This window comes from Bradysia coprophila, unplaced genomic scaffold (assembly GCF_014529535.1).
Source record: "Bradysia coprophila strain Holo2 unplaced genomic scaffold, BU_Bcop_v1 contig_145, whole genome shotgun sequence".
Lineage (NCBI taxonomy): Eukaryota > Metazoa > Arthropoda > Insecta > Diptera > Sciaridae > Bradysia > Bradysia coprophila.
The window spans coordinates 514,690-536,385 of record NW_023503416.1 but is presented as its reverse complement, the minus strand read 5'-3'; the positions used below and the strand labels follow the sequence as shown (position 1 = coordinate 536,385).

The 21,696-nt window shown below is 33.0% G+C and overlaps 1 protein-coding gene across 1 annotated transcript; it reads left to right on the top strand.

The window, feature by feature from the left end:
* The first annotated feature begins 1,658 nt into the window (after positions 1-1,658).
* Positions 1,659-21,326, top strand: LOC119074244 (protein patched). The gene is made up of 8 exons (XM_037180269.1): positions 1,659-2,544; positions 16,001-16,193; positions 16,263-16,620; positions 16,685-16,892; positions 16,988-17,260; positions 17,360-18,709; positions 18,776-19,255; positions 19,328-21,326. Exons 1-8 carry the CDS (start codon positions 2,407-2,409, stop codon positions 19,976-19,978), a joined length of 3,651 nt encoding a protein of 1,216 aa, XP_037036164.1. The 5' UTR covers positions 1,659-2,406; the 3' UTR covers positions 19,979-21,326.
* Positions 21,327-21,696: the final 370 nt, after the last annotated feature.

Sequence of the window (21,696 nt, the reverse complement as noted above, 5' to 3'; positions counted from 1 at the left end):
TAGGACTTTTCGAAACAATTTGTGTACACACAATCCAATGTGCCTTTTATTTATCAAACCGCATATTGTCTGTGTGGCATAGCAAAGAAACCAAAAATAAATTGATCAATAGCAGCCCATAAATTAAACAATTATTATAAATAAATCCATTTTTTATCTTGTCTCAAACGTCTTTAAGGCGGACTATATATCTATAATAACAATAAAAACTTATTGCCATCATATATAATGTCAATAAATGCCTTAATCCAGCCAATATAATACACTTTTCGTCCGTTAGAAAATATTTATTTGAATTCAAAAATATAAGATAGATATCTGTCGTACCTCGACAACAAAACAATTACAATTTATGAACCACAAGTCCACAGAACTTTATTATTATTGCTCGTACCATGCTTTCCTTGTTCATTTTAATTTATTTGTTCATCATATACATATATGTAGATATGTGCGTCCAGGCATATTATGTAGATATATACATGTCGTGTTACATATAAAAATTTAATTCAGTAAATTTTTGTTTGATATGAAGCACCTACTTACAATTTTTAAATGATATTAGCGGAAGCTTGTGGGTGGTCTCTTTTATCTTCTTCCATACGCAGCAACGACATATGCATGAATGTATAAACATCTATGTCGTCGTATTACACACGTCTGTATGAAAAGGTTCCATACATACATCGTACATCGCACAACAGAGCATAATATGATATTTTTAAGAAAATCTTGAGAAAAAGGCAGTATAATAATAAACCGATTGAAACCGAGTGTAGTCTTTTTCTACGCTTTAGTTTAGTACGGTAGTACGGCGCAACGACACAGTTGATTTGGAACATGAGAGACTTTAAGATTTTAGTCGAAAAGGTTATTCTTTTCAGAGAAAACAAGCATAACCATCAGTTTATATCGAGGTTGTTACTTCTTTTACTCAAAATCTTTTACTTCTTTAGTTTAAATTACATTTTGCAATATAATATCCTTTCAGAAGAAGTTGATCGCTTACTTTTTTAGGAGCTGTCCGACAACAGATGTCATAGTGACACAGATGACTATATTAACCTATTTTAGGCCTTAGGACTCTAAGATATAAATTTGCAAGGTTTCGAGATTTAAGACATTTAAGACATACTTGATCCCTTATGGACGTACAAGCTTCTCTACTATCTACTTGATTTATTTATTGTAAATGACAGTAGTTCCAAAAAATTTTTGTTGGTTAAATTGGACGGTATAGTAACTAAAATGCGAGCAGCTAAAATCATATTTGTATTTAACTGGTTCGTTTCAACAACGAGAGAAATTTACAAATCGTTCTTATTCACTCTTTCAAAGCAGTCTTTCGCATGAACCCAAAAACTTCTTCGTTGGTGATCCTCAACTTGCTAGTTTGTATTGATGTCTGCAGCAGAGTATTAAAACCATGAAAAATAAATTCGAATGTGTTCGTGCTCAATCCGAAATGGCTGCCATTCAAAACATGCGATCAATGTGAATGGTATGGATGCATATTATGTTGTATCACTATAATACTGAATGAGTGTGTCGGTGTATGGACGTATGGTACATAGTATTGCTGGAAAATCTATTTGAGTGTATAGCATCATTGTGTATGTAGAAGATCAGAGGGGATCGTGTAAGTAATAATGAGGTTTTCGGACGTACCACACACAGATTGTCATTGGAACTCGACGGTTAAACATCACTGATGACAAAGCGCGTTTTCATTCATTAAAAATTGTCAATTGTAAAATGAAAATAAATTCCAAGTGCTCATTGCAAGGATCTGAGACTCTTTGAATGGTTAACTAATTTTTGTTTGTTTTTGAATTAAATTTAATTCGCCTTCAACGAATATGTGACACTGTTTGATATTGTGTTGTGTTTTTCTACTTTTCATTAATTAAGTGATTGCTTACGACAGACTGTTTTTGTTGTTTTATTTTAATCAACTAATTTATATGGAATTACGTGATCGCGATTCTGTCTAATGTTTTATTTACATTTTGTATAGAAAGAAGAAATATATTTTCTTAAGTTTTCGACACACTTGAGGAATTTAAACTAAGTAAATTTGTGTTTGATCGAACCGCCTTCCACGGAATGACGTTTTGATTAGAATCCTAAATCACGAGAGAGTGAAAAAAAAACTTCTTGTCTTTTGTTTAAATTATGGAAAAACCTATTGTAGTGTTGGATTAGAAGAAGAAAAAAATCACACAAAAAATTCCGAAATATTATATTTCAAGTGGTGCAGTGTGGTAGCTGAAAATGCTATTGTCAACTATGTGAATAGAGAATAATTTTTTGATGCATTGAGTGGTCCAAGTTTATCGAAAGATAAATACAAATATTTGAATAGAAAAGTTGATTTAAAGAAATAAAAATAAGTGAGAGAACACAATGGTGGTACCGACCATGGATACATTGCCCAGAGTTCCGGACACGCATGGGGATACAGTGAACGAGAAAATATTTTCCGATTTGTACATACGAACGAGCTGGGTGGACGCAAATGTTGCTTTGGACCAAATAAAGAAGGTAAGAACAACACATCACATCACAATGTTTGTTGTGCCTCGGCCACCCATATTTGTCTGTCAGATATCAATTATATTTATTTTTTGTCGAAATAATTGTTACGGTTATTCTTACAATTTCATTTTCACCAAATTGTACACAGTATACCTACGAACCAGCACGTACAATTTTACAAACCAATTTTTATTTTATTATTTCGTCTTTTTTTTCGAAAAAATATCCTGCTGACAACTCACTCAGTCAATATATGTGAGGTTTTTTTTGTGTGTTGTATTTCTCGTAAGTTTTTCTTTCTCTGTTTTACCAGCCAATATGTAAGGTGAAACGAACATAATACAAAATGTCTTTATAAAAGATCTAAATAAGACATTATACCAACACGTGTGTAGGGTGATTCGAAGATATTTTTGAAAATTGTTTGTATATATTGATTTGTTGGAACTGGGCCGGTGATCGGACACTTTATTTTATGTGCCGCATAGGAATGACTTCGGTGCGTTGTATTTTTAAAAGTTATTTACACAACGAATTTCATTTATAAATCTGGATTTAATGCTTCAAAAGGATGGTAGATCATGGTTGATAGATGCGGTATTTACTTAAAAATCTTATGCAGAGCATTATTGAGGTTAGAGATATTCTCCACCATTCTTCTTAACTTCTAATTATCCATTTTAACTTTGCCTAGACTTCAAACTAAAAATATTTGTCATACGTTGATTTTGTGAGCTAAATCAGTTGACTAAAAGCAATCGTGATCAGTTCTAACGAGTCATATAAAATGAGTGCCTAGATTGTAAGATCAAAAATCCCGCGGAAGTCTAAGCTATATTCGAGTGTATTCGACAATTTCAATGCATTTTCAGCCTCTCTCTCCTCATCAGAATCAGTTTCTAATTTTTAAGAACGCTCACCAGTTGACAATTTTCTAGCCTACATTTGTGCGCAAAAATATTCGTTTTTTGATGATTTCTCTGAACCAAAATCTTTTTTTGAAAAAATAAAACCATTAAAGCATGCAAAAATGTGTTACTTTCAAGAGAAAAATTGGTTTGTGGATGATAACTTATTGCACTTGGAGAGACCCTTGGCAAATGTGTTAATTTGTGTGTTTTGCAAAGGTTTCTCCAAGTGGGTTAAGTTATCGACCACAAATCAATTTTTCCCTTAAAAGTAACACATTTTTGCATGTTTTAATGGTTTAACTTTCTCAGAAAAAGATTTCGGTTCAGAGAAATCATGAAAAAACGAATATTTTTGCGCACAAATGTAGGCTAGAAAATTGCCAAAGGTTGAGGGCTCTTAACACACAAATTTTAAGTATGGTCTGTTGGTTTTCTGATTAACATTAAGACTGTTGTTGGATCCCGTTCAGAGTATTTGACAGTATTTGATAAACGTAACTTTTCGAGCAAGTGACGAAAAACTAGTCCCGCCAAAAATGTGTTTCTGATAAATTCGCGCCTACAACTTCAAACTTCGGTTTTACAAGTACACATTCGGAAATACAGTATTTTGAGAGGCGAAACGTATCAGCTATCTAGTTTTTCGTTCTGATAGTAAATCACTCATTTACATACTTTCGTTTCCCCTAGGGTCCAAAGTGACTTATTACAAACCAAGGGATGAAAAGTAAATAGAGTTTAAGCTCAAAAATATGAAAAATCCGTTACGTAGCTAGCTACATCTTGAAACGACAAAATACACACGAAGACTATGCTTTGAAATTATTTATTTCTCAGCATTCGTACAAAGGTAAAAGACAAGATATTTCTTCCATCCTGTCTGCTTTTCATCTTTTTATCCCTAGTTATGTAATAGGGATAAAAAGATGAAAAGTAGAGTTTGTAATGGATTTTATCGCATACGCGGTGTGATTCCCCGAAAAAATTATTCACCTAGAATATGAAAACAAACATTATACTTCTGTAAATTGTCAAAGTGTCATTCGCATATCTTGTTGTCTCGTTTTCGCTTATGCGATAAAAAAGAATATGCACGTATGACAAGCCGGCTCGGCAAGCCTCGACCGCTTTGTCATACGTGCATAATATTTATTACATGCTGAGGGCTTCTAAAGAAGTGCTTAAAACATGAAAAGTATGGTTTCCGACGCATGTAGCATGTAAAAAACCATTAACTTAAAAAAGGGGTAAAGCGTCTGATCTTGACGTCCTGTAGAAGCTATTTTATGAGTGATTTAGAATCAAAGTCGAACTTTAGGTTTTCGGATTCGTAGCTGATGCATTTGAAATAAATCGATATGGAAATCGCTACAGCTCTTATTAGAAATTAATTCGGTATGAGATTATTCCTTTGGCGTAATCAGCTGAATTATTCAGTTTTTTAAGTTTCTTTAATAAAATGCAGTTGAAGGTTATCAGACAATTAGTTTTTGTATGTTTGAATGAATATTACGATAAGCAATTTCTAATTTATGATTTGGTTCATCAATTGTTCATCACAATGTCCAAATGATAATTGAAAACTATTAATTTATTTTTGATAACTTTGATGATTTAAACGAAGAAAAAAACTCAAATCTCTTAATGTCGTCAACAACGAATTATTTTCTATTTTATTACCACAACAGCCATCCAAATCTCTTTCTCGAAAAATAATAAAATTCTTGCGAAAACAGAAAAAAAAATCTGAAAATTATATTACATCCGCCCACACTTTTCAATCCCCTAATAAATCATTCTAAATTTATTATCCTGAAAATCGATATTTTTATAATTTTTATCCTCATCTCTTCAGGATTATATTCATCGATATCATATTTCAAATATTAATTTGTAGGTAATATAGCATATGGCATATGTGAACATTAATATGCGTGCTGTGGCTAGTGTGTCATTTACATTGTTAATTCATTTTTTTTTTCGGAACAACTCGCCATATTATTATTGGACAGAAAAATCTTTTTTGATATCTTGCCTGCGCTTTCATTCTTGAACTACAGTAGCAAAATCTTTGTCCACAAAGCGCGCTATTCTATTAGTGCGTACGATTTATTGAATGAACTTGATTTTGTTTTTGCGCAAAGAGATGGTAGCATGAGTGGATTAAATTAATTAATAATAGTTTTGAATACTTTCGAAGAAGGTGCAGGCGAAGGAAAATAAGAAGTTAAAATTTACAATTCAATTTTTTTCATTCATTCCACAATGTGGAAACCACATGCACCATCAATAAATATCGCATGTGGAATGAATAACATCCAACTGATATCGGTGAAAATGTTATCATGTAGTCATTCAATCATTAAAAATTATAAGAAAATGTCTTAAATGTGCGCAAGAACTAGCCTAAGTGGAAATGAGTTACTGTTTAATACTAAGAGTAATTATACCTTTAGAGGAAATTTTAGAGAAGAAATTTCAAACAAAATTTAGTAAAATATGTGGTCCCAACATGAAATACGAAAGATTTATTGGGATGTGTTTGCCCTCTTAATTAAGAGGGAAAATTGAACTATCAAAAGCGTCAACATGTACCTATGTTGGGACCACATTTCGACGTACAAATTTCCTCTCTAGGTATAATTGCTCTTAGGTTTAATATTGGTACGCTATTCTCGTATCTTTTTAGAATTGAACAAATTTTTATAATTTCCATGCTAAGTATCAGTTACATTTCACAGTCGATAAGAGACTAAATTCTTTTTATTTTATAATCTCGCAAGTTTACTAATGAAAGTCCGAATCTAGAACTTCAAAGAGACATCCTACAATGCACTAACGAGAGGATATACATAGAATGTATGCCCGCCTATAATTATTCTTGTGTTCGTTGCTAGATAAAAGTAACACGATTCTCAATGCTTAAAAAACCTAGTAGATTTCTGGTTTTCTCATCTAGTTATTACAACGTCCGTTAAATGATAACCGTGCCACGTTTAAATCAACTTTCTGTTCAGCAACATTGAAACATTATTCGAGTTTCTGAATCGCATCATTTCGAAATCATTTTTTATTCCATTGTATTGTTTTATACCACCGGCAACCAATCATAAAACAACACCGAGTTATTCCAAAGAGAAGAAGAAAAAAAACCTCAAACTTTTTTTTTCATTCATTTTATACCATTAAAAGCTTTTTTTTATGTTCATACCCGTTGTAATTTCGTTTGCACATAATACCTTTTACGCATATGAAAAAAAAGTCTTCCGCAATTAATTCGAAATAATATATCTTACTCAATGATATGGACCACACTGTAAGTTTATTATATATATATTTACATGTTTATATAGATTATTTTTACTACACAACGAGACCACGAACGAAACAACATATATCTAAATGGTCTTGCGCGCTGTGTTGTTTTGTATATATTCAAAATGCTGACTTTTAAAGCACACATGCACGAAATATTTAATAGCACGTCATCAACTCACAACTCTTAAGAAATAATTTTGCCATTAAAAAAAAAAAAGATTTTTCATTGACTACAAACCGACAAATATATTTATGTATATAAATGATCTGACGACATAATATGCCACACATTTGCTGAACCCTCAAATCAAAACCAAAATGCAATGAACCGAGAAATAAATACACATTTTTCAGGCGACAAGGAGTCGCTTTCGATTTTTTTTAAATCAAAACAAGAAAATTTTATGTCAAGAAGAAGTTAAGAGAGGAAAAAAAACCATCGAAGAACATACATGAAGACTACATATTATATACAAATTTCTGAAAATAATGTTTACGAAAAAACAAACAATAATTTTAATAAAGAGATTAAAAATAAAAACGGAAAAAAATATATTCATTAAATAAATATAAAAAAACAACGAAATAAAAAATAAAAATAAATGAAAAAAAAGTTAACGTCTTAATAAATATTCAATAATATAGATGTAGGCCTTTTTCTCATAGAAAACATACTCATTTTACTAGAAACATACAAATATATTTACGGCGAAAGATTGTTTATCATGTTGTGAACAAACACTTAGGTAAACCAAAAAGAATAAGAGAAGAAGAAGAAAAAAAAAACACAACGTCTTTCAATCTAAAGAAATGGCCAAGCCTGGCACGCTGTTTTGTGAATTGTATTATCGATGTAAACATACATAGTGATCAATTCACCCATACGAATAATAACGTTGAATGTGTTTGTAAACTACGTGAGAATACTATAGAGTAAAATCAGATCAGCGATGGTGGTGGTATGGAACGTGTATTTTTAAAAATATACTCCTATATAGATATATATACAATATACACATACGTACATGTATTCTATGACTTCCATGCGGTAGGTCTAAAAATCACATTAAATAATTCTTGATATCCCACATATTTTTGTTTAAAGAGAAAAAATATTTAACGAAAAAAAAGTTTTACAAAAATGAATGATTTTATTTTGAAGACTTTTTTTTGCTACGGATTAATTAACAGATATTAAGTAATGTACGTCATTTTCTCTTAATTTTTCCGAATTTTTAGGTAAGACAAGAAAAAACTTTTTCGATTTTCTCTCTTTTTTTTCTCTGAAAAAGTGGATCTCATTTCACTGTACCATCTGCCATCAGTCGAAAAAAAAAACAAATTTATACTCGAATTGATTCTTGTTGCTAATTTATTTGTTGTATACTCAGCTCATGTAAGTTTGCGGTTGAAATGCATTTTATTTTTTTTGTTCGTTCCACCGGTGGTTTGTGTTCTGTAACTTGAGGTTTCATTGAATATCGCCCAATGGCATAATGTAAGGATTTAATTTTCCGGAAAATGGACAATTAATTAGTAAACTGATCGGGTAGTTTTGATTATCATTTTTTTGTTATTTGCATAAAAAAAGACAATATTATGTGGTGATGTTGAATATTTTCCAGGTAATTTGCTTTCAAACGACTTCTGTTTTGAATTTTTGTTTAATTCTTTCTGTGATATAATGTTGACCACCTTGACATAGAGAGATTGGATTTCATGTTATTTTATTTGTGGGTTAAAGGGTTACGTACGTTTTATTGTGGTACTCAAGACGGTTTCCTTTCCAATGATTTTTCGAAAGAATGGCATACGTGTAATGGATGCGAAATTTTTATTTATCATTTGAACCGTCCTTTTGATCTTGTAGCAAGCGCTAAACGTTTTATGTAATCATTAAAATCTGTGAATTGTTTTGGAGTCTCCTTTACTCTTTTATGATTGCGAAATCTTTTACTTCAATTGTTTTAGCACACTTTTTTCTATATAATATCCACATTATCTGATAATCATTGCTTGTGTCGATTTGTCGAGAACAGATTTTGAAATTTTGTTATCTAAAAATTTAAAACTAACTGGCGGTTGGTGTTAATTGAAATTGTAGGAGACATCTAAATGCCCGTTGCAGTTGTATTCTATTCGTTCATTTCTAGTCAGTCATATTTACTATATTTAAACATTATTGCTGTGCGTTGCTTTAGGTTAATAAAAATAGTTTCATTTTACGGTTTTCTCAACAATGACTCAGCAAATGCACACCATTCTCTCGTTTATTTATTTATTTTTACGTTAAAGAATCAACTCAAGTTCAACTATTTTTGTTATCTTATTTGCTGTATAGTTACTTTGTTTACACTTTGCTTTATACGGTTCTTCGAGAAGTATTTTTTTTTCTTTTCAATGAATTCATCTTTTAGTATCGTTTTGGTGGAAATTTTCATTCTCTTTGGAGTTGCTGTCGAAGGCTGAAACGATAAATTAATTCTGTTCTCTTTAAAGTTTATGATGTAATATAGCTACCAGATGTACTGCCTTTAGTCTCATCGTCATGTGTGACGAAATTTTCTGAATTCTAACAAATTTTGAAAGATAATACGATGATTGGGATAAAATGACGTCTATTTTATACGGTAGCCATCTATAAAAACGGATACTATATGTTATATAGTTGTTGGAGAAATGCAGACAGTCAATATGTTCAATTATTTCTGCGATCAATTTTTTCCAATAAGATCGTGTGTCTGACCTACGTTTCTATTCTACTGCCACCAATTTTTAGTAGACAGTAAAATTAAACAAACTATCAATATTTCTCACCTTGCTTATTATCTTTACATTTCTATAACAAAACAACTGAATAAATGAACGTTATTATTGTAGTGCCACTTCAGCTTACATATATAATATTCACTTTTCCATTCGAGTTTTAAGAGCCTCTATGTATTGTTGACCAGACAGTGTATCTCAAATAATTTCAACGAAGTTTTCCATTTCTGTCGTTAATTCAGACAACTTCATTTTTTTGTGTCGTTCACTATTATTTTCTAAAGCATTCCAATCTCCTATTACCTTGCCTAACCTATCACGTCAAATTATCATATCTGAAAATGCATTTATTTCCATTTACACAGACAGACCATTCCTTTTTCTGCCTACGCATTTCTGTAATTACATAATAAAAATGCTTATCAGTGATATGTTACATGAAATAAAATGAGACATTCAATAAGCATATGAAACAAGTTTATTTGTGGGGTCTTTATAGCGATCATTTAAACCGTATATATACCAATTTCAGGTCACATTATTGGAAAATATATTAATATTACGACAATGGCTTTATCGCCCAACACGACGATTCGGTTGATTTTTTTTCGCTTTTTTTTGACATATACTGGTATATGTGTGGTAGATGTATGCGAATTTACAAAATTTAATTACATCGATTACATTACCGTGATCGGCATGAATTACATTCTTTTTTCTTATTTAATCGTTCAACGCATTTCAAGTTTTAACAAAATTTACCGATTATGTCTCGAAATTACAGTCTAAAATGTAAGGAAATTGATGATAATGAAAGAATTTTTTTCTTTAAATATTACGAAATTCAAAATATTAAAACACAATAAAACCGCAGGAGCTTCTATATCCCCGTAATTAAAAGACTCATTTTAAACAATTCTCTTTCATAATTACTAAAAGCGACTTGACTTCTTTTAAAGACAAACAAACATAAAAGATTTCTTTTTAAAATGAAGTTTAAATTACAAGTCTACATCTCTCTTTTACTCGATTTTCTCACTGTATGCATAATAGTACAACTGTATATAAACGTACATTGAGAACCAGCTTAGAATATTAGCCGAATGACTTTATTTATACATTTTAATAAAGATATGCAGTACGGGACATTTCTATAAACAAAATTATTGTGTTATATTGGACGTCATGGGGTTCGTCTACAGAGACGATTGAACAATTCCTCAGTTTCTTTAACTTTGAACATTTATTTTTCTTATACTTTACATTTTTGTATATATACAATTTTGTACAATATACACAATTCTATTTACTACCTACAGCACAGTTCTGGTGATCCCTTTTTCTTCTGAAATCAAGTAGAGAGGAAAAAAGAACTGAATAAGAAGAAAATCTGATCACAATAAATTTTGTTTGTTCGTTTTGTTCAATTTTATTAATAAAATTTTATCTTCCTATTATTCGTGCCTCACTCAAACAGTCACAAATCAGGAAATAACAGCACAACACGTTTTCGTTCACAAGCAATGATTATCCTATCACAAGAACTCCAAAAACGTACAAAAAAGGAATAACATTTCCTGTAGATATGTCCTGTGTAGATATGTGACTTCTGTATCTCTCTATCACTTCGTGTGTTTGGTAAAAGACTTTGTTGCATCATTCAAAACATCTTTCATTAATTCCTTGTAAGATGGTTTAGCGTAGATAAATATGAATTATACCTTCTGCCAGAATATCTTGGCGTTGTAATAAATACAGATTTATTTCGTACTATACCAAGCAGCAGTGCCTGTTATCGCAACATCGGTGTGAATTCCTTTTATTTTCAAATGAAATTATTCATTTTGATAGTTAACGGGTCACGTGAGAAAGAGTTTGTTGAATTGTATTTGATCAAAAATATTATAATTATTAAGGTCTGCTCTAAACGCAGCTCTTTTAGTAACATTTACTAAGTAAAGAGGATTCAAGACAGTAAACATATTACTAATAGGCTAGGATGTTTAAGAAAAGTTTTCTTGATTTTCTCGAATTTTCTTGAATTTTTTCAGTTTTCGTGAATTTTCACAATTGAAAAAACTGTACAATTTTTTCATGATTTTCTCAATTTTCCAAGAAGATTTTCCTAAATTTTCTATAATTCGACAAAATCAAGAAAATCGAAGAAAATAGAAAAAAAAAAGTTGTGAAAATTTGTCGATTTTCTTGAATTTTTTTGATTTTCTAATATTTTGAGAATTTTTCTCAAATTTTCTTGATTTTCTAGAAAGAAAAAATCAAATGTGTTGCTGTATGACTCTAATACTTCTTCTAATATTGTCAAAATATTGATACAAAATCAATCAGTTCAATATTATTACCATTCACTATGATAAGATAGCATCAGCAATCCTTTGCGTGTTCTGCCGTCGCTGTTGATAACAACTAATTATCGAAAACAAATCGAAATATTAAAAACCCGTACACTCGTTTCCGATCGACGTTAAAGATATTGGTTGCAATTTGATCGACTTCTTCTTTATTTTTAAATTGCCAACTTCCTGGTAAAGTGGATGGTTAACATTTTGCGTAGCACCAATAAATCGTTAATGCGATTCGGAAACGAATGCACACCGTTTTCTTTTCATCAAATATCAATTCCTCGTAAAACGCCTGTGTAATATAAGCTAGAACTTTTGTAAATGATCCGTAATGATTAATTTCAGAAACAGTTGGATTATGTTGTTTTACTCATACATCATTAATTATTGGTATCTGTGACATTTTTTGATTAATGTCATCGGCCTTTGAAGTGGTACCGGCATGCATGTAAAATACGAAGAAAAAAAAATTGACTGAAACTTTTCAGAAACAACATTATTAATTATACTTAATTTACAAATTTCAAAATCTACTTTGCGGTAAGCGTTCGAGTAGTTTATTTTCAAATTATCACATTGCGATGATTGCGATATATATAGAAAGAGAGAAACGTTGCTCGACCACACACATGTTTTTATTATTGTTTAGTTAGCAAGAATCGTTTGATGATACAACATTTTCTCAATGGAAAGGTTTTGAACATACAATATAGTGGTTCACGGGTCATATACTCAGCTGGGTGGATTATGTATATGAATTCCATTAAGCGAAAATTTAAACGATTTTTTTTTTGTGTAAATACTTCGCTCGTAATAACATGACGAAAACAAATTTTTATTTTATCGGAGACAATCGACAAATGACATTTTTTGGCGTAGGCTGAAGAAACAAAAAATTGTTCTTGGAATTGGACACACACCAAACAATTAAAATTAAGAAAAAGAAAACTACACACGAAGCACTTAAACAATTCGTTTCTTTTTTACTATATCACTTTCGATGAAAGGCGCCTTATTAACTTAATATACCAAATATATGAGTTGTACATTATGCCATGCGTACGATATTTACTGAAAAACATAAAATGATCACATCATTCTTGTAGTAAATAATATAACTAATGAATATACGCGTGTTTTATACATACGGGTCGATAATATTTTACTTGGAAAATCTTTTGTTAAGCCTATAATTTCATATTTTTCATGAGAAGAAATAAATTAGTTGGAACCATAGTCGAGACATGCAACATTTAGTTGTAGAATTGGTTTTTTTTTCGAGGGTCTTCTCGTCGATCGTAATTGTAATTAAAGGTTTCGAATGGAAATTCAGTCTGCTTGCTCAGTACAAAATTGAGCCTTAAATTCGATAAAAATCGTGGTGGTCGACCAAAGGTATACGGTGTAATTTAAGAGCACGCGTAATAGCATACACTGTAAGATTGATTGTTTAAAGGGAAATGAGTTATGTTTTTCGGTCGGTTATGTTGATATCTGTTTTCAACAGAGTCGACAAACAGGTATAAGCGCTACTAGCTGATTTGATTCGTAGCACAAAGATTGGTTAAACAAATCAGAAGAAAGCAATTTTAGATCAATAGTGAAATTGCTATGTGGAAGTATTGTGTCTCTAAGTCTTTCCAATAATAAGAAGCGTCGGTTAATGATAAGTAATATGCCTTATGGTACGACGGAGTTTCTGTTAAAACTATATGTTTATTTAAATTAAAATTATAAAACTAATAAAATTCGTTCAACGTATTCTACGCAACGTTAATTTCCGTTCAAAATCGAATCAAGCACCTTTGTATTCAATTATTAGATGGCACTTCTTCTATCTTCCTTCTTGCGATAAAGTCACTCAGAATTGCCCTTAATAAGTTATTAACTGAAACGATCCTAGGTAACAAAACACTTATTAACCAAATGAAGTAATAGATTTTCTAACAATCTGTCGAAAAGAATTTTATTAAAAGAAGGAACAGAACGTGATCATTATACTAGTGAAATTCTTGTCGTCCAAGGTTAAATTCAATCGAAAAACCACTCTGTTTTGGTCTTTATGTCTTTTCGTGTCAATTTTCGTCTAACAATAAATGACACCACCCAATGGCAGATAATCTGCCAAAATTATGTTCATTTAAATTAAATTGATAAAAGACATCAAACGACATCCTATTTGAACATATTCTTTACATAGTCACTCCCCGTTACTGTCGCAAAAATAGAAAACGGAAATAATGTGTCATTTATACGGTCATTTTTTTGCGAGTCCATCAATGGAATTAAATTCATAATTTTTTAATCAACATCTTCCATTGTGTCGAAAAACTGAAAAGATCCGAGTCGCATGTTCTTTTTGTTTCGTTTTAACGCCATTAAAATCCTAATTCCCCCATCATCAGATTAGAATCGTTAAAAATCCGATTTTTTTTCTCCTCTGTGTGTAAATTCGATACAAAAACATTTTTATTGTAGTCATCATTTTATGACCTTATAAAAAGCATTTTGATGGCCTAATCGTCTAATATATGGAATTTTTGGAACATAAAAATTTACGACGATACTCTTTGATATCAAAAGAATTAATAGATTTGATATGAAAGTTTTCTCTCTGTTGATAAAACTAGCGTTCAATATTTCTTCAAAATGTTGTTGTTATTATTCATCAACAAAATATCTATATCGCAGAGCGATGAATAAAAATGCCACACAGATACCAGTTGATAAAGTTATAATATTATTGAAGAAAATGTAAATGTAAAAAAAATATTCCATTTTATGCCCGCGAACATAATTTAACATCGAAAAAAAAAATCAACAAAATTACCTAACTAACAATAAACTATAGAATTATAAATTTTTGCTTTTCTCTGTTAACATCTTCATTATTGTTGTTCTTATGATTTTATTTTTTACGGCACGAAATACGAAAAAAAAAGAAGAAAAGAATTACCGGAGATTATTGCTCACTCTTCATTCTTATGAAATCAAAACAGGAAATTTATACCAATCCAAATCGGGTCGATAATATCTCAATTTGCGGTAGTTCTAATTGAGACATCTTATTCGGACTATCCCAGTAGAGAGTCTCCAGAACATAATAAATGTAAGAACGGCACGGAAAAAAATAACAAGCAAAGTAAACGAAGAAGAAAAAAAATCCACGTTGAATCGTTAAAATGTAATATTATTCAACAGCAAAATTGAAACAGCTGTCGTTCGTTCACTTTGGTTCTTTAGCATCGAATAAACATAGTATAGAGGTGTATATTGTGGATATACAACAACAAATCGTATTCTTTCTTCTTTTTTTTGGTACGTATAGCATGTAGGCAAAGAAAAAACGTTTTCTTTGCGATGGAATCGAGAAAACATACCATTGTGGACGTATAAGTTAGGTGAAGGCATATTTTGATTTGTATAAACTTTACCTACAGCTATGAAACAGTAAGAACACACAGTAAACGTAAATAAAGTTGAAAATGTTGTTTTGATTCGTTATAATAAAACTATTTGAATTAACGTTTTCGATGTTAACGATTCAGAAAAAGTACTCCAGCAACAATATGGACAATGTGTCTCAATTTTTAGTCGTTACACAAGTACGAATTTTGCCATTTATCAAAGGTTTATTGACACACATTAATTTCGAATGGTACAATAAAAACCGCTTTCCAAATAGAAAATAACAAAAATTTACCTTAGCAGACCTTAGCTATTTTTCCTTTGTTTTCTTATGCATTTTTCTTGGGATTTAGTTACGCCACTGGTTACTTTTCCAAGTAGATAAAATAAGCAGTTCATTATTTTCTGTGTAGTTTCGTCGAATCGAAACAATATTCACGATACAATTATTTTGTGTGTGGCAAATAAATAATCGGTCAATTTCACAATCGAAACCTATTTTCATTTCATGATTACAATTGAAACTGTTGTATGAATCGGTTGAGTAATAAAATTGAATTTATTTGTCTGTCGGTCCCTTCTCTCCGTTGAATGCAATTTCCGTTGCACTTAAGTATTTATAATATATAGCACACCACTCACATATATGTAGCATAATGTTAAATTTTGTTTTTTTGTTTGTTCTCTTTTCTAAAACAGGGTAAGGCCCGTGGACGACGATCTGCCATATATATGCGATCAATATTTCAATCACACCTCCAGACACTAGGATTTTCCGTACAGAAACATGCGGGCAAAGTATTATTTGTAGCAATATTAGTCTTAAGCACGTTCTGTGTAGGTTTAAAAAGTGCAACAATACATTCAAAAGTGCACCAGCTATGGATACAAGGTAATTGACACAGACTATAAATTGCATCGCACAGATACAGAATTTTAAAGTTCAATTGAAAATTCTCAGAAGGAGGACGACTAGAACAGGAACTACTTTATACGCAGAAGAGTTTAGGCGAAATGGAGTCGACGACACATCAATTACTCATTCAAACGCCTAAAGATCCGGATGCCTCTGTGCTGCATTCGCAGGCACTCTTAACGCATTTAGAGGTATTGAGGCAGGCTACGGCAGTGACAGTGCAAATGTTTGATATAACATGGAGTCTTCGAGATATGTGTAACGTTCCGACGATACCGTTGTTCGATGCCCATTACATTGAACAAATCTTTGAAAATATCATACCATGTTCGATTGTGACGCCTTTGGATTGCTTTTGGGAGGGAAGCAAACTCTTGGGTCCGGAATATCCGGCACACATACCGTAAGTTCTTTGCAACAAAAATGGTTTCGAATTGTTAAAAGAACAAGAATGTCAATTGTTACAGAGGATTTGTCGGTAAAGTTCAATGGACGTCGTTGAATCCACAAAGTATGCTGACCGACATGAAATCGTTGCACTATCAATTTCCATTCGACACCATTCAACAGTACATGAAGCGTGCGGGAATTTCAACCGGTTACACAGAGAAACCCTGTTTAGATCCAAAAGATCCGTTGTGTCCAGAAACTGCACCGAATAAGCAGTCGTTGAAGGTAGAATTTCCTTGATTTATTTTTGTTCATTTTCACGTTTTTCTTTGTTTCCAATTTTCTTGTTCTTCATTACTGAATGTTTTACTTAACTGTAGGTACCTGACGTTGGTGCCGAGTTAACGGGAGGCTGCTACAGTTACGCCGCAAAGTACATGCATTGGCCGGAAGAATTGATTGTTGGTGGGGCAGAACGAAATCGCACTGGCCATTTAAAGAAGGCAAAGGCTCTACAAACGGTTATACAATTGATGACTGAACGAGAAATGTACGAGTTCTGGAACGGTCATTACAAAGTCCATCACATCGGATGGACACCTGAAAAGGCGGCTCAAGTGCTGAACTCATGGCAAAAGAAATTTTCTAACGAGGTGAGTCTTCCATGTCCAACTGAAATCAATTGATTTTTCTCTAGATCGTCGATGAACCGAATCTCGTTAACGAAATGAATTTTGTTCATTCTGTTGCAGGTAACGAAAATCATGAAATCAGAGAGCATCACCACTTCTTTCGATGTGTTCGCATTTTCATCGGCTACGCTGGATGACATTCTGGCGAAGTATTCGAATCCAAGTCCTATGAGTCTTGGTATTGCAATTGCGGCAACCATAATCTACTCGGCTATTACGTTGATTCGTTGGAAGGATCCTGTTAAAAGTCAAAGTGCAGTAGGAATTGCTGGGGTGCTACTAATTGGAATGTCAACCGCTGCTGGTCTGGGATTGTGTGCTCTATTAGGGATTCCTTTCAATGCAGCTACTTTTCAAGTGGTACCATTTCTGGCTCTTGGTCTTGGTGTCGGACATATATTCACATTAACTCATGCTTATGCCGAAAGTAATGACGGTGAACAGACCAAGGACATCTTAAAGAAAGCTGGACCGACCGTCCTGTTTACTGCTGCTACAACAATCGTTTCGTTTTTTGCTGCTGTTCTGATTCCTGTGCCAGCTTTAAAAGTGTTCTGCCTTCAAGCTGCTATTGTCATTTGCTTCAACTTGGCAGCAGCCCTACTAGTTTTTCCCGCCATGATTTCATTAGATCTTCGTCGTCGTCAATCCGGCAGAGCTGATATATTTTGCTGTTGCCTACCACCGTGGAAAACAAAGCCGGTCAACTCAAATGGATGTACGATCAGTTCGCAAGAGCAAGGACTTTTAACCTACGCCGAAAAAAATTGCTCAACATTTTCGCTGTCCCAATTCGCTTACAAATACTATGCACCGTTTCTGGTAACAAGCACGGCAAAGTTCTTCGGTATGCTACTCTACTGCATAGTTCTTGGATTTTGTTTATTCCATGCGGTAAAGCTACAGGACGGCCTCGATCTGTACGATATAGTTCCTAAAGACACAAATGAACACAAGTTCCTAAATGCACAAAGTGATTTATTCGGATTCTACAATATGTTTGCCGTTACCCAAGGCGACTTTGAATATCCAACGAACCAAAAACTCTTATACGAATACCATGAAGCGTTCGTCCGTGTTCCGCATGTGATCAAAAACGACAACGGTGGATTACCAGAGTTCTGGTTAAGCATGTTTCGTGACTGGCTCATCAATTTGCAAAAGACTTTCGATCGCGACTGGGTGGAGGGAAGAATAACCCAAGAGAGATGGTACAATAATGCCAGCACCGATGCCATTTTAGCCTACAAATTATTGGTTCAAACCGGACATGTTGACAATCCCATTGATAAGAGTTTAGTACTGCAAGGTCGTTTGGTTGACGCCGATGGAATCATCAATCCGAAAGCTTTCTACAATTATTTGTCCGCATGGGCTTCTAACGATGTATTCTCATACAGTGCATCGCAGGTATGTCACATCAACAACCAACAAGCTTTCGATCAGTAAAATAATTTTCTTTCTGTTTTTCCTCAGGGCAAACTTCGTCCCGAACCCAGACAATGGTTCCATTCACCCAGTGACTACGAATTGAAAATTCCGAAAAGTCTTCCGTTAGTCTACACACAGTTACCTTTCTATCTACACGGACTAATCAACACCAATGAAATCAAAACATTGATCAGCACCATTCGAGACCTGTGCGAGAAGTACGAGATCAGAGGCCTTCCGAATTATCCATCTGGTATCCCGTTCATATTTTGGGAACAATACATGAATCTTCGAGTATCATTAGCATTGATCCTAATGTGTGCCAATGTCGCTGCAATGTTTCTGGTTGGAGTGTTACTGTTATCCGTGTGGGCCGCGCTATTGATCGTGTTCAACGCCTTGGCAACACTCATACAACTTTTAGCTGTTATGATTTTGTTGGGTATTAAGTTGTCGGCTATTCCCGCTGTCATATTGGTGCTAAGCGTAGGATTTTCAGTATGCTTCACCGTTCACGTATCTTTGGTAAGTTTCCTCGAAGCAAAACCTAGGTCTTCGTTCGTGTATCTCATTCCATATTTTCTTTTTAATTCACAGGGTTTTGTCACTTCAGTCGGCAGCCGGGAACGACGGACTCGTCTAGCTTTGCAAAGTGCACTTCCTCCAGTCATTCACGGTACTCTGACATCGATTCTGGCCGTCGTAATGTTATACACCTCACCATTCGAATTCATTGTTCGCCACTTCTTCTGGCTGCTGTTCGCAGTCACAATAATAGGCGTCATCAATGGATTGTTCTTCTTCCCCATTCTTCTGAGCCTGATCGGTCCTGCCGCCGAATTAATACCACTAGAACATTCAGATCGCATTTCAACACCATCACCGCCAGCACAACGATCCAAACGAACAAACAAAACGGTTGTGCTGAACAGTCGTTCCTCATCTCGACTGGCACCATGCAACAAACCGCATCATCATCACAAACATGTCAACATCAACAACGAACCGTCCCTGACAACCATCACCGAAGAGCCGCAATCGTGGAAAAGTTCATCGTCGTCCATATCGACGGCCGGTGGTGGTAATGACACCAATCATTCGGAGCTGAAAAGTATAGTTGTGCAACCGGAAGTGACGGTGGAGACGACACACAACGGTACTGATCAAAATACCAAGGTGACGGCGACGGCAAACATCAAAGTGGAATTGGTCACACCGTCCGGACGATCGAGAAGCTATCACAGCTAGCGTACGTAGCTAAAACGTTTCATTTAAATGTAAGTAGGTCAATGAATTATTTAAATTTTCTCTTTAGTTCGTAAGTAGCAAAAAGGATGGAAAAACAATTTAATTTATTCAACAAATTTTTTTATGCATTTTGGTGGGTGTACGTTGATTGAGAGTTAGGTATTTTTTTTGTGTTTCGTGTCGTGAGTGAGTGAATTTGTGAGTGATGATATTTTCATATTAAAATTAAATGATGAACAACTATTAGATTATAGTGTAACGTGTTACTTATGGTTTGTTTTTTAAATATTTTAATTTAAACTCTAAAGATTACGAGAAAAGAAAATAAAACGTATTGAGATTAAGATGTGCTCATGCCCCTAAAAATATATTTAATAAATTTTGTGTACATATTCAAAGCATTAGGATCATTAATTTTGTAAAAATAATAAAACTTCTCACACAACCAGATAGTATTTTTGTGGTTTGTTTGTGGAACATATTTCGCAGATGGATTGGTAAAATTTTCTTTTAGTTTTCCACTAAGAAAATTTAAAATAAAAATAAAAATCTCGCAAAAATAACAAAAAAAGGAAAAAATATTACATCGGCAGGCCTCCCACACCTTCTAAAATTTCAAAAAGCTCCAAAAATTCCTAAATTGAGAAAATTCGAAAATCTCATTACACTCCAATAAATCAACTGCTTTTTATTTAGTTCCAATCATTTTCGGTCAGTACAGTGGCGGTAGCTCAGTCAAATTGTGAAAATTTTTGGAAAACTTTCGTGACCTAAATTTCGTTGGAAATCACCTTTCAAATTAGCTATCACAATCACATACTTTTAGTCACATTTAATCTTTAACTTTGACTCCATCTCAAAACCGGACAATCCAAATATTTTTACCTTTTTGTATGCTATGCATCCTCAGAAATACAACTTTCACCGAATCAAAGAAAAAAACGTAAATTTGGTGTAGGAAGAGCCAAATGTACAAAATCGAACTTAGCGCCTTTTGGTAACTTTGGGTGACTCAAATTTTTCTGGATCCTGTAAAATCAAGACAATACTTTGCACTTTGGAAATCAGAAGATTTCATGAGAAATAGAGTAACAAAATAAATTGGGGCTTATCAACATTCATTCAGTGATGAATTTATCACAAAAATAGTGGACTACCACATCCATAGAGCTATTTCTACGATGAAACATAAAAGTTTGTTATCAAATATATAAATTCTTCCCAGCGAATGAACAATCCTAAAATTCTGCTAAAACTTAAGTCTAAAATTCCTATAATAGGAGGATTTTTAAAGCGTGGGAGGCCTGCACTGGGCGCCAAACGAAAAGGCTTTACTATAAAATCGTTAGTGACAATAAAATGTGTACATATACGACGGACTGACGGTTACTAAATTACATAAATTATACGAATCAATTTAGCTTTCGAATGAATGAGATGACAATTTTTATTGTATTAGTTAGCATCCACCCACAGATACCTATATCACGGTATATAGAACTGTTTTTTTTTTGTTTCGTTTTGAATGATATAGTTTTTGTACTCAGGTATTCACAATCATGTAAAATTAATTAACTCTTGTTAAAGTAAAAAAAATCTGCTTAATTCGTGTGTTCTACTGCTATTAATAGAAGAAGAATAAAAATGTTGGAATGATATGTTGACTTGAATCGAAATTGAGTTCGATGCATTACTTAAAACAATAACAAAATTTGAAA

Bases quoted from the DNA above. Each gene is read 5' to 3' on its own strand.
- LOC119074244 (XM_037180269.1), top strand. From the start codon at position 2,407: ATGGTGGTACCGACCATGGATACATTGCCCAGAGTTCCGGACACGCAT. The intron at 16,194-16,262 runs GTAATTGACACA...GAAAATTCTCAG, and splicing joins GCACCAGCTATGGATACAAG to AAGGAGGACGACTAGAACAG. The intron at 19,256-19,327 runs GTAAGTTTCCTC...TTTAATTCACAG, and splicing joins TCACCGTTCACGTATCTTTG to GGTTTTGTCACTTCAGTCGG.